This window comes from Ranitomeya imitator, chromosome 2, assembly GCF_032444005.1.
Source record: "Ranitomeya imitator isolate aRanImi1 chromosome 2, aRanImi1.pri, whole genome shotgun sequence".
In the NCBI taxonomy this organism is placed as follows: domain Eukaryota; kingdom Metazoa; phylum Chordata; class Amphibia; order Anura; family Dendrobatidae; genus Ranitomeya; species Ranitomeya imitator.
In genome coordinates, this window is record NC_091283.1 from 813,378,642 (window position 1) to 813,396,697 (window position 18,056).

At 39.2% G+C, this 18,056-nt stretch overlaps 1 protein-coding gene across 2 annotated transcripts in view; it reads right to left on the bottom strand.

Moving 5' to 3' along the window:
* The window catches only part of INPP5A (inositol polyphosphate-5-phosphatase A), a 490,348-nt gene that overhangs the window by 225,950 nt on the left and 246,342 nt on the right, over positions 1-18,056 (bottom strand). For both annotated transcript variants that reach the window (XM_069753887.1, XM_069753888.1), the window contains exons 5-6: positions 8,530-8,593; positions 119-222 (exon numbers count right to left, since the gene is read on the bottom strand). In XM_069753887.1, coding sequence (XP_069609988.1) covers positions 119-222; positions 8,530-8,593 — 168 coding nt within the window. The remainder of the gene's footprint in view (positions 1-118; positions 223-8,529; positions 8,594-18,056) is intronic.

Below are 18,056 nucleotides of genomic sequence, written 5' to 3' on the forward strand. Positions count from 1 at the left end.
ACAATCAGACTCTGGTCATGCCACTGTTAGAACAGACACACTATTTTAACATTTGGATAGATTTATAAATTGTTTATCAGAATGAAAACCACACATTCGGCTGTAATAAAATACAAACCTCTGGGAAAAACTCTTGAGGGAATTTCTCTTTCTCCAGCATCGGCGTGCTTTCTAGTGTGTCAGAGTAGATCTCTTTGCCTGTGACTTTTCTGTATTTTTTTGCTGAAATGGTAAAAAAAAAAAAAAATTAAATTCGATGTTGCTATTTTTCAGCTCCAGTTTTGCAATGTCGCACAAAGGTAATATGGTAGAGAGCCCGATTGTGGAGATATAGTCTCAGAATAAATATCAACACAACGTATGGTAAGTGTATAGAAAACAATCTAACAACTGACAACAAGCATGGATTCATGAGAGACAACTCATGTCTACACTGTGTGCAGAATTATTAGGCAAGTTGTATTTTAGAGGATTATTTTTATTATTAATCAACAACTATGTTCTCAATCAACCCAAGACTCAAATATCAAAGCTTAATATTTTTGGAAGTTGGAGTGTTTTTTTTTTTTTTTTTAGAGTTGGTTATCTTAGGAGGTTATCTGTTTGTGCAGGTAACTATTACTGTGCATAAGAGAAGTGGGCCCTGCGTGCCAGGATGGGGTCATGCATAACAGGACGGAGATAGGGGCACTAAGTAGTCTATTTTGATTATACCGTTTCCTGCTAGAGGTTATAGGTATTACCGTAAATTCAGTAATGGGACGCAGATTTCCATACATCGAGCCGGGAAGGAATTTTTCTTCTAATATGGGGGAATCATATATTATGTCTTATATTCTAGGTTCTTCAAAGTAGCCACCTTTTGCTTTGATGACTACTTTGCACACTCTTGGCATTCTCTTGATTACTGTGCAGAATTATTAGGCAACTTAATAAAAACCAAATATATTCCCATCTCACGTGTTTATTTTCACCAGTTAAACCAATATAACTGCACAAAATTTAGAAATACACATTTCTGACATGCAAAAACAAAACAAAACAAAAAATACTGACCAATATAGCCACCTTTCTTTATGATGACGCTCGACAGCCTCCATCCATAGATTCTGTCAGTTGCTTGATCTGTTTACGATGAACATTGCGTGCAGCAGCCACCACAGCCTCCAACACACTGTTCCGAGAGGTCGACTGTTTTCCCTCCCTGTAGATCTCACATTTTATGAAGGACCACAAGTTCTCTATGGGGTTCAGATCAGGTGAACAAGGGGTCCACGTGAGGCATGTGATGGAGCATTGTCCTGCATGAAAATCATGTTTTTCTTTTCAGACTTCTTCCTGTACCACTGCTTGAAGAAGTTGTCTTCCAGAAACTGGCATTAGGTCTGGGAGTTGAGCTTCACTCCATCCTCAACCCGAAAAAGTCCCACAAGTTCATCTTTGATGATACCAGCCCATACCAGTACCCCACCTCCACCTTGCTGGCATCTGAGTCGGAGTGGAGCTCTCTGCCCTTTACTGATCCAGCCTCTGGACCATCCATCTGGCCCATCAAGAGTCACTCATTTCATCAGTCCATAGAACCTTTGAAAAGTCAGTCTTAAGATATTTCTTGGCCCAGTCTTGAAGTTTTATCTTATGTTTCTTGCTCAAAGGTGGTCGTTTTTCAGCCTTCCTTACCTTCGCCATGTCCCTGAGTATCGCACACCTTGTGCTTTTTGTTACCCCAGTAACATTGCAGCTCTGAAATATGGCAAAACTGGTGGCACATGGCATCTTGGCAGCTTCACGCTTTATTTTCCTCAATTCATGGGGAGTTATTTTGCGCCTTTTTTGCCCAACACGCTTCTTGCGACCCTGTTGGCTATTTGCCATGAAACGCTTGATTGTTCAGTGATCACGCTTCAAAAGTTTTGCAATTTCAAGACTGCTGCATCCCTCTGCAAGACATCTCACAATTTTGGACTTTTCAGAGCCCATCAAATCTCTCTTCTGACCCATTTTGCCAAAGGAAAGAAAGTTGCCTAATAATTAAGCAAACCTTATATAGGGTGTTGATGTCAGTAGACAACACCCTTCCTCACTACAGAGATGCACATCACCTGATTTACTTACCGTAATTGGTAGCTGGATCTCAAGCCTGAACAGCTTGGAGTAGGACAACATGTATATAAAAGTATCATGTGATCAATATACAACTTGCCTAATAATTCTGCACGCAGTGTAATCAACATGTTGGATTCTTTTAAGGAGGTAACTATCAATCTGGATGTTGGCAATGTGGCTTTTGTGATTTATCTGTACTTTCGAAAGGCATTTTCATCCTGTACCACACAACAGCCTTATACTGAAGCTCCAGAAGCGGCGATTAGAGGACCCTACATAGATGGAAAAAAACTGGATAAGGAAAAGGCAACATTCCGTAAATGAGCTAAAGTAGAAGTGGGGCACCAGAATGATCTATACTGGAAGCAGTGGAGGCCACATGGATCTTTACTGTAAACAGTGGGGACCAAAGGATCAGTGTTGGGTGCAATTAATTTTAATCTTTCCTTAATAACCTTGTGATTGGGATTAAAAGTAACAAGTCAAGTGTTTGCGTGACTGTCTAATAGTACAGAAAGACCTGGGCACATGGGCAAAACATGGCAGCTCCAGTTTAATGTTGATAAACGTTGAGTAATGTACATGGACAACAGTAATTTCAGACTACAATACAGGAGAAGGACTTGTGTATTCTGGCTACAAGTAATCTAAGCAGCAGTACTCAATGTCAAGCAGCAGCTGCAAAAAGAAATAAGATCTTAGGCTGTAGAAAAAGGGATAAAAGTCTGTGATTTGCATGTAATATTACCCCTCTATAAAAAACATCCTTGTTTCAATTACCATATTTTCAGATTATAAAACGCACTTTTTTCCCAAAATTAGAATATCATCAAAAAAATACATATATTTCAGTTCTTCAATACAAAAAGTGAAACTCATATTATATAGAGTCATTACACACAGAGTGATCTATTTCTAGTGTTTATTTCTGTTGAGGACTATGGCTTACAGCCAATGGAAACCCAAAAGTCATTATCTCAGTAAATTAGAATAATTAACCAAAAACACATGCAAAGAAATAGTGCAAGTAAAACTAGAAAGACTGATCTTCTGCCACCAAAATTTTCACACTTAACAGGTCCCCCGCTGTGCTCAAGTTCCTTGTTGATGGTGACAATGCACAGCGACTGACTATCTGTTCTCAATTTTAGAAAATACATGTGCACTTCTTGAAATATTAAACAATACATACGGTATAACTTTTTATTTATTTTTGTAAAAAGTAGACAATAACTATCAGGAATTACAAATACTTTTCTTAAACGTTCTTCCAGCCCTAGGAGTGAAAGAAACATTGTTGAGAACAAAAGTTTAATTACACTAAATGTATTCTCATTTCAATTCATTTTACGGCACACGCTAAATACGTCCCATCTACATCAATCTCATTCACTGTCTCCTTGATTAAGAACATCAACTTTTTATGCTTAGAGCCCATTAAACTATTTAAAGGTGGGAGAGGGGACACTGTGGTCAGACTCTCCTCATTAAAAGTCATGCGTCGTTCTAGTGAAAAATCACAGAGCGTTGTTGCCCAGAAATACAATAAAATGTTAATGGTTTTTTAATACTGTTATCCAATTTTATTTCGTTCACCGTTCGAGATGATGGAGGCTCCTGGCACAGGAAAAAATGATTGATGGCTGTAAAACTTTCAGATGCTATGTCTACAGAAATGCCACTCAAATAAGTTACAGTGGCGAGACCCTGTACCCTCAATTATAAGAAAAGAGGTAATTTGGCTTTCGACAGGCATGAAAAAAAAAAAAAATACATTAATGAAATGGTATAAATCGAGCCAATTAGTTCATTTCACAGTTATTGCCACTTCATGACATTTCAAATTAATGTGATGTAAAGGGCCGATTAATGTGGTCTGGCCCGACCATTTACAATGGGATGTGCTGAAGAAATGAGCAAGCCGTAAATTACATAGGTGACTAATCTGGAAAATAACCAACTTTTTTTTTTCTACCATATAATCTTGAGGAAAAAGTCAATGCGAGAATTTAAAAAATATATGGAACTGCACTAAATTTTATATATATATATATATATATATATATATATTTATATATATATATATATATATATATATATATATATATATATACACACATATACACACACACACAGTCAATGTATATATGGGACTGTTAGAGAGATATCCATCTATATAGTTATAGGTTTATAAAAAAAAAAAATAGAAAATGGAACAGCACACTTAAACAGGTCCAGTGTGGGTGCAAAGCCTCCCCATGTAAAAATATCCAACTTTTGCAAAGTTATAGAAAAATGTTATAGGCAGCCAGGTACGGACCGGAGCTGAAATTCAGGCCTGGCATTTGAAATCACACAGGCCCACGCTAACCCGGTCCTCAAGCACCAGATGGGAATATATTACTAATATTACCCTGGATGGAGGAAAGTAAGATAATGATACCAGTGGCCGGCTGGGGTAAGTGACGGAGTCAGCGACTTTGTGTTCCGTCACAATTCTTAACAGTATGGGTTTCTTGAGAACACAGATTCTTCTAACAACGTAGCAGACAAGGCAGCCCATGACCAGAGAGGCCCTTCTGGCATTTGCCAGAATTACCAGATGGCCAGTCCGGCCCTGTAGGCAGCACTCCAATAGTTACCAATACATGAGGACTTTATTAAGCTTATGTGGTCACGTCACAATGTGGTCACAAGGGCTTCTAAATAAAGTCCTCTTGTATTGAAACATGCAGCTCGATTTCAGATGCTTCTAGGTCATTACCTCTTCCTATAAAAACTAACCAGACTTTCTTGTCCCTGCCGGTGTAAGATTAGTCTTTCTGTGCCGAGTGCTAAAGCTAAGTGGTTGGAGTGGAGTTTTTGCAGCGTTCTGTGGGTTTCTGTTGTAAGTGGGTGTTTCTCTCCTGGTCCCTGTTCCCATTTAGTTTACTCCTCCCTGTCCCTATCCTCCTCCCTATCGTTGGTTAGTGCTTTTGTATGATAGAGGTTTTCTGTTATCCCTGTTTTGTTTTATTTCCCTTACATTTCTGTCCCATGCCTCATGGGATGGGGGAGGGGACAGATCAGGGTTTAACAGGAACATAGTAATGTTAGAGACTCGTACCGCTCTACCTTCAAGAGTACCCCCAGGACAGGGATAGTTAAGGCCCCAGTTCCAGGGACAGTTTGGGGCCCTACTTCCTTACCAAAGACCGTCACAGCGTGACATAAATACATATACACACATAGGTGAAATAAGTATTGCACAAGTCACCAATTTTCTAAAAAATATATATTTCTAAAGGTGCTACTGACATGAAATTCTTATCAGACGTCGGTAACAACTAATCCAATCCATACAGTGAAAGAAATCAAACTATAGATGTCCATAAATTAAGTTATGTGTAATAATTAGTGATGAGCGAATATACTCGTTACTCAAGATTTCCGGAGCACGCTTGGGTGACCTCCGAGTATTTTTTAGTGCTCGGAGATTTAGATTCCTCACCTCAGCTGAATGATTTGCATCTGCTAGCCAGCATAAGTACATGTGGGGATTCCCAAGCAACCAGGCAACCCCCACATGTACTTATGCTGGCTATCAGATGTAAATCATTCAGCTGCGGCAATGAAAACAATCTCCGAGCACTAAAAAATACTCGGCGGACCCCCAAGCATGCTCGGGAAATCTAGAGTAATGAGTATATTCGCTCATCACTAGTAATAATGAGAAATGACAGGGGAAAAAAAATTGAACACGCTTACTGAAATTTAATACTTCGTACAAAAGCGTTTGTTGGTGATGACCGCTTCAAAATGCCTCCTCTATTCAAAAAATAGCATTGCTCAGGTGTGATTTTGGCCCATTGTTTCACACTAAACTCATCAAATCATGAATGTCCAGTGGGTGCCTTCTATAAACTCTGAGCTTTAGTTACTGCCATACATTTTCTACTGGATACAGGTCTAGTGATTGCCTGGGCCAGTCTAGCAGCTTTATTTTCTCTATCCGAAACCAATCAAAAGTTTCCTTGGCTGTGTGTTTGGGATCATTTGTCTTGCTAAAATGTTCACCGACATTACATCATCATCCTGGTAACAGACACCGGATTTTTTCTTTTTTAAAATCAAGAATGTTTATTCATCCTTGTTTCAATTACCATATTTTCAGATTATAAAACGCACTTTTTTCCCAAAATTAGAATATCATCAAAAAGATACATATATTTCAGTTCTTCAATACAAAAAGTGACGCTCATTATATAGAGTCATTACACACAGTGATCTATTTCTAGTGTTTATTTCTGTTAATGTTGATGATTATGGCTTACAGCCGATGGAAACCCAAAAGTCATTATCTCAGTAAATTAGAATAATTAACAAAAAACACCTGCAAAGGCTTTCGAAGGGTTTAAAAAGGTCCTTTAGGGTACCGTCAAACTATACGATTTACCTACGGTCACGACCAGCGATATGACCTGGCCGTGATCGTAGGTAAATCGTAGTGTGGTCGCTGGGGAGCTGTCACACAGACAGCTCCCCAGCGACCAACGATGCCGAGGTCCCTGGGTAACCAGGGTAAACATCGGGTAACTAAGCGCAGGACCGCGCTTAGTAACCCGATGTTTACCCTGGTTACAAGCGTAAAACTAAACAAAAACAAACAGCACATACTTACATTCTGGTGTCCGTCAGGTCCCTTGCCGTCTGCTTCCCGCACACTGACTGCCGGCCGTAAAGTGAAAGCACAGCCGCTGTGCTCAGCTTTCACTTTACGGCCGGCAGTCACAGTGCGGGAAGCAGACGGCAAGGGACCTGACGGACACCAGAATGTAAGTATGTGCTGTTTGTTTTTTTTTAGTTTTACGCTTGTAACCAGGGTAAACATCGGGTTACTAAGCGCGGTCCTGCGCTTAGTTACCCGATGTTTACCCTGGTTACAAGCGAACGCATCGCTGGATCGCATCGCTAGATCGGTGTCACACACACCGATCTAGCGATGACAGCGTGAGATCCAGCGATGAAAGAAAGTTCTAAACGATCTGCTACGACGTACGATTCTCAGCAGGATCCCTGATCGCTGCTGCGTGTCAGACACAGCGATATCGTAACGATATCGCTGGAACGTCACGTATCGTACCGTCGTAGCGATCGAAATGGTATAGTGTGACGGTACCCTTAGTCTGTTTCAGTAGCTCCACAATCATGGATGTTTGCGATCAGGTTTGTTTGTTTTTTATTGAGACCATGTTGGTACACTACTCCATGCAGTGCTGAACCTTAGACCACAACATTGTACTAGCTCTGTGAAGCCCGGCACCAATGTCGCAGAAATGTTGCCAGCACCAGAGATGAGTAAAGACGTTTTATTCTACACGGAAATATTTAGCAAATGTGAAGGGGTTTTCCAAATAGCAGATAATCTGTTTAACGCAGCCTTTCCACCACGGTGACAATACAGATAAAAACAACTTTCCGCTGGACTGACATAATGTCACAGTGGAAAACACATGATGATATAAGCATTGCAAATAGACTATGAATAGTATCAAACTGATCAGGATTTTTATTTATTAACTTTATAAGCCTACTATTTAAATTACCCCTTTCCAAATTCCCAAATGATTTATTTTAACCAATAATACATTTATTGTTACCACACAACACAGAGCAAAATACCTCGATTAAATTCATAGAATCGTAGATTAGAGTGGGAAGGGACCTCCAGGGTCATCATATCCAACCCCCTGCTCAATACAGGATTCACTAAACCATCTCTGTCCAGCCTCTGCTTGTGAAGACTTCCATTGAAGGAGAACTCACCACCTCTCATGGCAGCTTGTTCCACTCATTGATCACCCTCACTGTCAAAGATATTTCTAATATTTAATCTGTCTCTTCATTCCGTTGCTTCTCATGTTTCCATATGAAAAGGAGAATAATGATGATCCATCTACCATGTGACCTCCCTCCAGATATCTGTAGACCGCTATTAAGTCTCCTCTTAGCCTTCTTTTTTGCAAACTAAACATTTCCAGATCCTTTAATTGTAGGACATGCTTGGGATTCCGACTGCTATAGTCTACACACTATAGTCGGGATGGTAATCATGAGAAATGTATTATCTACTATTGTGGCACATGTTCTTAATTTAAAGGGATTTTACATACAACAAAATAGGTAAGTGACGGTTGGTTCGTATCTACTTGGAAAAATAATAATAAATGTCACACACTTTCAATTAAAAAATAAAAATTAACATTCCGCAGCTTACAATGGTTAAAAAAAGGTGCATGAGAGTGGAGACACACAGTTCAGTCCTGGAATCAGCATCTGAAATAATACAATTCATGCAAGTCCAGGCAAAAAAAAAAGTGCATGTGAACATTAACAATATATGGTGCTATTTAGAAGTATTTAGAATGTTTCAAAGCAGCTCACCTTTAAAGTCGTACTGAAACACATTCTTCAAAGACTCATGCAGAAAGTAAAAGCTTCCAAGAGCCTGGAAAATATAAAGAAAATAAGACAATCAAAACATGTCCATATACACTAATATTTTTTTTCTTAAGAAGACATTCTGAAACATCTTAATTTTACGACCTCACTCAGATGTCCGGTTTTCACCTATATGATCTACTCTTGCTCAGAGATAAAAACAGGAGAAGGAAACTTGGCATTTCCAAAATAAAATTTAAAACTTTTTTTTCTTTATTAAAACATTACATGCAATGCGCCCTTAGAACTTCGGACGCGTTTCCGGCATTGTTCCATGCCCTTAATAGTAAAGATGTTCTGCCTTTATTGTATACCCTATTTAAAATCAATGAAGATCAATCATGTGTATTGTTTTGTATTAAGAATTAATAAATGGCGTAATTTCTAAAGTTTAAATTGTTAGGTTAATATTTAACCCCTTCAACCACGAGCCTGTTTTCACCTTTATGACCTGGCCAAATTTTACAATTTTGACCAGTGTCAATTTATGTGGCGATAACTCTGGAACGCTTCAACAGATCCCACAGATTGAGATTATTTTGTCATGACATATGGTACTTGATGATGGTAGTAAAATTTGTTTTACATGACTTGCGCTTGTGGAATATATAAATAAATTTATGAAAATGTTTACAATTTTGCAATTTTCAAACGTTTAATTTTTATGCCCTTAAACCAGAGAGTGGTGCCACACAAAATAGTTAACATTTCTCACATGTCTATTTTACATCAGTGCAATTTATGAAGCAATTATTTGTTCGGAAATTAGAAGGGTTAAGAAGTTGACCAGCGATTTCTCATATTTCCAAGAAAATTTACAGAACAATTTTTTTTTTTTTTTAGGGATCACATCACATTTGCAGTGACTTTGAAGGGTCTACATGACAGAAAATACCCCAAAGTTACACCATTTAAAAACTGCACCTCAAGGTGCTCAAAATCATATTCAAGGTGCCTCACAGCAATTAACGTCAATTGGAAGGAAAAAAAAATTTACATTTAACTATTTTCACAAAATTTTTTACTTACTCGAGCACAATTTAACTTTTTGAATGCAGAATTTGCTTGAAATCATTAGCGGATGCCATGTCGTGTTTGACCCCATTTTGGAAACTAGACCCCTCAAGGAATTTATCTAGATGCGTGGTGAGCACCTTGAGTCCCCCAGGTGCTTCACAGAAGTTTAGAATGTTGAGCGGTGAAAAAAAAATTTCCTACAAAGTGTAATTCTTGTCCCAATTTTTTTTATTTTCACACAGGTAAAAGGAGAAAATGGACACCAAAATATGCTCCACAATTTCTCCGGAGTACGGTGATACCCCAAATGTAGGGGGGAGGTGGGGTTCTACTGCTCAAGCACACGGCAGGGCTCAGAAAGGAGTGACGTTTTGGAACGCAGACTTTGATAGAATGGTCCAGGGTTGTCCTGTTGCGTTTGGAGAGCTCCTGATATTTTTCCCACAAACATGTTTTAGCCCCATTTTTTTTTATTTTCACAAAGATAGCAAGAGAAAATGGACCCCAAAATTTGTTTCTCCTGATTAACTTTATACCCCATATGTGGTCAAAACTACTTTTGAGGCGCAGCTACTTTTGACGAGGGGCAGTACCCTGAAACACAGTGTCTGTAAATTGAGATTCTGATTTGGCTTTTATCCTAAGTCATGTGACAAGGCTCGTTAAAGGGTCAACATTGACTGTTAGGATTGCTACTACCAATAGGTGGCACTAGAGTTCTAGTCCTCTTCCTCTCTGAAGAGACAATTTGCATATTTTCCAGAGGAGCATTGCGGCTTTAAGTCTCCTAATCTCGGCATGCTTAACAGGTCACTCTCCACAAGGAGAAACGATACTTTTTGGATCCTGGGGAAATTTACAAGAAAACCCAGATATAAGTGCTCACCATAGAGCACAGGATAAATGTGCACTGAGCCTTAATGCAATCTTTGGGAGACAGAATGAAAAAAAAAAACAGTAGTAAGTGCAGAATTGGTTTTATTTATTTTTTAACGCAATTCCTCGTGGGGTATAAGTTATTAGACATCTTTATTCTTCTGGTCGGTGTGATTACAGCGATACCAGATTTATATTGGGTTTTTATGATTGGCTGCTGTCAGGCACTATAAGACGCTTTTACTGAAAAACAAGTTTTTGCATCCCCATATTTTGACAACTATAATTTTTCCATATTTCAGCTGAGGGCTTGTTTTTTTTGCCGGACAAGAAGAGGTTTTTATTGGTACCATTGTTGGTCACATGACATTTTTTGATCGCTTTCTATTCTGATTTTTGGGAGGCAGTATAAACACAAACTAGCAATTAGGGATTTATTTTTTATGCTGTTCTGCGTGTGGTAAAGTTGATTAGACGTCTTTATTCCTCGGGTCAGTACGATTACAGTAAAACTTTTATAGAAAAAAAAAACATCTGATTGAGTTGTATAGTAACTAGCTTTTTGTGGGACAAGATTCAGTTATACCATTTTTATTTACATTTTATTTACATTTGTCTTTTTGATCACATTTTATTCCACTTTTTGTTGGGCTGTATGATGAAAAAGCATACTTTTTTGCCCTGTTTTTTTTTTTTATAATGTGTTCCCTGAAAGGGTTAACTAGTGGGACTAGTTGGGTCATTCCAGATGCAGCAATACCAAATATGTATACTTTTGCTTATTTTTTCATAAAAATATTTATGGGTACAATATTGATCACAGCGTTTAGCCGGTTAAACTAGGGAGAAGGGCGAACACCGCTTGTGGCAGAGTGCCACAATTGCTGAACACATGGCAGAGATAAACCGCGCACAGCCTCCTTTGTCTGGGCGATTGCCATGACGTATATATACCTCATCGGTCAAGGAGTACTTCCCAACCATGATGTGTATATATAGTGCAAATGTCGGGAAGGGGTTAATAAAATCTAATACATTTCTGGGGCCAAAAGGTTTCTTTTTTTGCCAATTACCTCTTTCTGGACAACTTACCTTCTCTACTCTATAACATACCATATATGATTTTTAATATTTTTGTTATGTGCTTCTATAAAACATGTTTTGCCGCACCTGAATATGTATTGTTGCTTTTGGCTATATATTACATGTGGGTTCTGAAATGCGTTTTGTTTTTTTTCTTAATTTTCTTATATACCGTAGTACTTCCTATATACAATGGGGAAAATTACAGTAGTATTTGACACACTGACGAATTTTGCAAGTTTTCCCACCTACAAAGAATGGAAAGATCTGTAATTTTTTTACAATTTTTATTGTAGGTACATTTCACCTGTGACAGACAGAACCTTAAAATAAAACAATAGAAAAATCACATAGTATGATTTTTAAATAATTTTATTGCATGAAATAAGTATTTGAGACAATAAAAAAAAAAAAAAAAGAACTTCGTATTCGGTACAGAAACCTTTGTTTGCAATTACAGAGGTCTGAAAAGTTCTTAATCCAGGTTGCACACACTGCAGCAGGGATTTTTGCCCTCTCCTCCATACAGATCAAGTTCAGAGCTGTCGCTGGGCAACATTGAGTTTCAGATTTTCTATAGGGTTCAGGTCTGGAGACTGTCTAGGCCACTCCAGGACCTTGAAATGCTTCTTAAGGAGCCAATGCTTAGTTGCCCTGGCTGTGCATTTCGAGTCATTGTCATGCTAGAAGACCCAGCCATGACCCATCTTCAATGCTCTTACTAAGGGAAAGGATGTTGGTCAAAATCTTATGATTCATGACCCCATTCACCCTCCCTCCAATACAGTACAGTCACCCTGTCCCCTTTAGAGAGAAGCACCCACAAAGCTTAAAGGTTGGGACGATGTTCTTGGGTTGCAGTCATCCTTCTTTCTTCAAATATGGCGAGGAGAGTGGATACCAAAAAAGTTCTATTTCCGTCTTATTTGACCACATGACCTTCTCCCTTGCATGGTCTGGATCATCCAGATGGTCATCGGTGAACTTCAAATGGGCATGGACATGTGCTGGCGTGATAAGGGGGACCTTGCTTGCCCTGATGAATTTTAATCCACACAGTGTGCTACTAATGTTTGAGACTGTGGTCCCAGTTCTCTTCAGGTCATTGACCAGGTACTCCTGTGTTCTAGGCTGAATCTTTATCCTTTCTCAGTATCATCCTTACCCCATGAGGCAAGATCTTGCATGAAGCCCCAGACCGAGGAAGATTGTTGTTGTACAGCTGTTGCCTTCTCACCAAGCTGCTTGCCTACTGTCCTGTAGCCCATCCCATTCTTTTGCAGATCTACAAATTTGTCCCTGGTGTACTTAAACAGCCCTTTGTTTTTTGCAATGGTGGAGAGGTTGGAGTGTAATTGATTTGTGTGGACAGGTGTAATGAGTTAAAACAAGTGCAATTAAGACAGGTAATGAGTGCAGAGTAGAAGGGCTTCGTAAGGAAAACCAACATGATTAACCTGAAGCTAAGGCGTTAATCTGCAGGTTAGTCAAGTCACAAAGTACTGAAAGCTTGGCTACTGGGAGGAAATGAAATCTACTCTACCAGCAGCCTCCAGCTTTCAGTCATAGCTTCAGTTCAGAGCCGGCTGTCAGTCAGTGGCAGGGTGTGGTTTCAGCCACCGCTCACTATGTACTGAGCAGTGACTGAAAGCCGGAGGGCTCCGGTGAGGAATATTGTTAATTTCCTCCTGGTAGACAGGCTCTCAACGCAGCAGCTGCATAGCTTTAGGATGCTATTAACCTGTAGATTAACTAACTATGCAGAGTTAGTTTTCATGATGTTGTATCAACAGGGACCTACTAGATATCATCCATGGCTGCCAGCCATGGTGTATCGGTCCTAATTTTTATACTAGGACACATGCACAATACCTGTTGACCGTGCACAAGACTGGTCAAGTGGACATCCAAACAACATAAAAGGTCTATTATCTCCCAATGCAAAAGAGGTGGCGGTCTTAAACGACAAAACTGCACAACAGTTTTTTAACATTTTATTAAAATACTGTGTACCAATAATACATTGCTAAAATCTAACCAATAATCCTAATTATTACTTTTGAGAAATTGGGATGCAGTTGTAGGACGTGTACTTAGGCTACGTTCACATTTGTGTTGTGCGACGCAACGCACAACGCAAATAAAAACGCACCAAAACGCACGCAAAAACGCTGCGTTTTGCGACGCATGCGTCTTTTTGCCGAAATTTAGACGCAAGAAAAATGCAACTTGTTGCGTTTTCTGCGCCCGGCGCTTGCGGCAAAAAAAAAAAAACGCATGCGTCGCACAACGCATGTCCATGCATCCATGTTAAATATAGGGGCGCATGACGCATGCGTCGCCCGACGCAAACACGCAAAACGCTAATGTGAACGTAGCCTTAAGTAAAGGGAGACATTTCAAAATTCCCACCAAAGCCCAGCTGAATTTTCGCCTCGTCTTCATGAGTAATGTGAGCACATCTGTCAACAACAATACATTGGAAAATGTGTATTTAAGATAACGTTTTTATATACCGTAATTTTGTAAGGAATTTAAAAGTAAACCAAACATTACATTTCTTGATGTGTGTCGAAAAGAAACTTTTTAAATGGGCTTCATAAAGAAAAAAAAAAGTCTCCTACACTCCAAATGTTTGTTTTTTTCTTTTCTTGGGAAACATTTCTTAAAATACTAAAGGTGGGCCAAGTACTGGTTCTTCTTAGACAGTAGGAAGTATTGGGGTCTTACAGGCAATGCCCCATGGGAGAAAAGTGTGGAAATGAGCTCTCCCAAAACGAAGCATGCTAGTCATGTTGCAAGGATCATTAAAGGGAGGGACATACCGGAACTTACACGGTAGCCATCTTTCCGAAATAATATTTGCAAGATCCATCTCATGGAACGAAATAAACTAATTTGCATACACAACATCACAAATATGACAGTTTCTCCTGAAATCAGGTTATTTACATATATAATTTGCTAGTACTTTTTTTTATGCACCATGTAACTATAGAAAATCCCATGGCAGACAAAATGTCTAGTGATAAAAATTCCCAATTAAATGTCACCTGCTTAACCCAGCAGGAAGTGCGGCGGCGTCTAAAAATCACTAAAATTGACAAATCTCCGGGCCCGGATGGGATACACCCTCGAGTACTGCAGGAATTAAGTACAGTCATTGATAGACCATTATTTTTAATCTTTAAAGACTCCATAATAACAGGGTCTGTGCCACAGGACTGGCGTATAGCAAATGTGGTGCCAATATTCAAAAAGGGGACAAAAACTGAACTCGGAAATTATAGGCCAGTAAGCTTAACCTCTACTGTGGGTAAAATCCTGGAGGGCATTCTAAGGGATGTTATACTGGAGTATCTGAAGAGGAATAACCTCATGACCCAGTATCAGCACGGGTTTACTAGGGACCGTTCATGTCAGACTAATTTGATCAGTTTCTATGAAGAGGTAAGTTCCAGATTGGACCAAGGGAACCCAGTGGATGTAGTGTATATGAACTTTTCAAAAGCTTTTGATACGGTGCCACACAAAAGGTTGATACATAAAATGAGAATAATGGGGATAGGGGAAAATATGTGCAAGTGGGTTGAGAGCTGGCTCAGGGATAGGAAACAAAGGGTGGTTATTAATGGAGCACACTCGGACTGGGTAGCGGTTAGCAGTGGGGTACCACAGGGGTCAGTATTGGGCCCTCTTCTTTTTAACATATTTATTAATGACCTTGTAGGGGGCATTCAGAGTAGAATTTCAATATTTGCAGATGACACTAAACTCTGCAGGGTAATCAATACAGAGGAGGACAATTTTATATTACAGGATGATTTATGTAAACTAGAAGCTTGGGCTGATAAATGGCAAATGAGCTTTAATGGGGATAAATGTAAGGTCATGCACTTGGGTAGAAGTAATAAGATGTATAATTATGTGCTTAATTCTAAAACTCTGGGCAAAACCGTCAATGAAAAAGACCTGGGTGTATGGGTGGATGACAAACTTAAATTCAGTGGCCAGTGTCAGGCAGCTGCTACAAAGGCAAATAAAATAATGGGATGCATTAAAAGAGGCATAGATGCTCATGAGGAGAATATAATTTTACCTCTATACAAGTCACCAGTTCGACCACACTTAGAATACTGTGCACAGTTCTGGTCTCCGGTGTTTAAGAAAGACATAGCTGAACTGGAGCGGGTGCAGAGAACCAAGGTTATTAGAGGACTGGGGGGTCTGCAATACCAAGATAGGTTATTACACTTGGGGCTATTTAGTTTGGAAAAACGAAGACTAAGGGGTGATCTTATTTTAATGTATAAATATATGAGGGGACAGTACAAAGACCTTTCTGATGATCTTTTTAATCATAGACCTGAAACAGGGACAAGGGGGCATCCTCTGCGGTTGGAGGAAAAAAGGTTTAAGCATAATAACAGACGCGGATTCTTTACTGTAAGAGCAGTGAGACTATGGAACTCTCTGCCGTATGATGTTGTAATGAGTGATTCATTACTTAAATTTAAGAGGGGACTGGATACCTTTCTGGAAAAGTATAATGTTACAGGGTATATACACTAGATTCCTTGATAGGGCGTTGATCCAGGGAACTAGTCTGATTGCCGTATGTGGAGTCGGGAAGGAATTTTTTTCCCCAATGTGGAGCTTACTCTTTGCACATGGGTTTTTTTTGCCTTCCTCTGGTTCAACATGTTAGGTTAGGCTATGGGTTGAACTAGATGGACATATAGTCTTCCTTCAACCTTAATAACTATGTAACTATGTAACCAGAAGTACAGACCTAGACACTACCCCCACAACCAATGCAAGCACAATATTTTCAAAAGCCATAAGGTTTTTTTTTTTTTTGTTTTACAAATTGTATTTATTTTTTTTACTGAAAAAGTGACAGATGCCGGTTGGCAGGGTTTGGTCTTGGCTCAGTGACTCCTGCATAATTTATGAGAAGCTGCACATCCACAAAATTAAACATTTGCTGATTTGTCAAAAGCGCCTACATGAGGCCCTACCCATCTCCCTGACATTCAAGCTAATCCAATGAAACATACCGATAACACATAATAATTGATTAATTTTTATGGTGATCAAGGCCACTTTTTCATTTCCAGTACATACAAAGCATGGTCTTGCGTTCATATAAACCAGAACCGAATATTAAAAGGGGGAATTTTGAACACATGTTCTCATCCCCATTAGCTTCGATAGGTTAAAATATTCAAGTGAGGTGCAGCAAAAAGGCAATGTGTGAACATAGCCTTACAGATCTCCATAGAACTTTTTACGAATTAACTTTAATCTCCTATGTCAGTAATGGGAAATTACGATACGTCTTCACGGAATACAGATTTTACTCTTGAATTGAGAATATTGAGAATGAACGATCAGCCCCAGAGGAGACGGGAGATTTTTCTAATAAGATATATTGCAAAGTTTCTTATTCTCATACGTACTAATGATTTCTGAAATAAAATCCTATGGTTTCTCTGTATGGGCTCAACTTTGAGAAGCCTGACGAATAGGACGACTTCTGAGCACATTGCGAAATTACATGACCACGTGGCTCCTGTGCTCACGACCCGTTCACCGATGGGCCGGTGTCCAAAACCAGTAGAAGTCTGCCCTCGTTGTCAGGCATCCCCAGCATGTCATTAGTCATGTACGTGGAGCAGTTGGTGGCCGTTTCTCTCCTCCCAGGCGTATTGACAATAGGCAACAATACACTATCACCGACAGATCTACTCAGACAAGCTCTCCAAATTTACTTCTGCTCAGAACAAACATTTAATGCATTACCTCAGGCAAAAAAAAAAAAAAAAAAAAAAAAAAATCGAGCTAATATGATAGTCTGCATATTAAAATAAATATATGTCAAACAGATTGCCTATAATGACACAGAAACTGTAATTCATGCAGTCATAAAATCTATAATTAGCTAGCATGAATATTGAAAGTTAAAGTTCAACAGAACTTTTGAAATGTTTAACCCGCTCTATCAATACAGTTCAATGATTCCATTTGTTAATGGACATGCCATAGATGGAATATTAATCAGGTCGGGGCCGCGCTGACAGGAAGTCCTTATCTCTAACCAGTCCCTTCAACCCAAGTGTGTGTCAACAGTATTTCTGTCACATCTGACATTATTGATTATATGTCTGTATTCTTCAGGAAGGGGAGGCAAAAAAATAAAAAATAAAATATTTTACATATTTATAAAGCAGATTGTCAGAAGCACACATTATTTTCCCATTAGGAGAGATGCAGTCTATTATACCACGGCGGAAAACAGGCAGCGGCAACAGATTTGTGCGAAATTTACATTTACATCGTCCAAACAACGCACGCAGCCGGTTCTTAGTGACTGTCAGACATCTCATTCCCATTAGACATAATTTATGTAGCAATTATCTTAAAACAAGACGAGAGCAGGCAATATGTTTTCAGCCTTTCCAAGGGGCAGGGAACAGTTGTTCCCATTTACT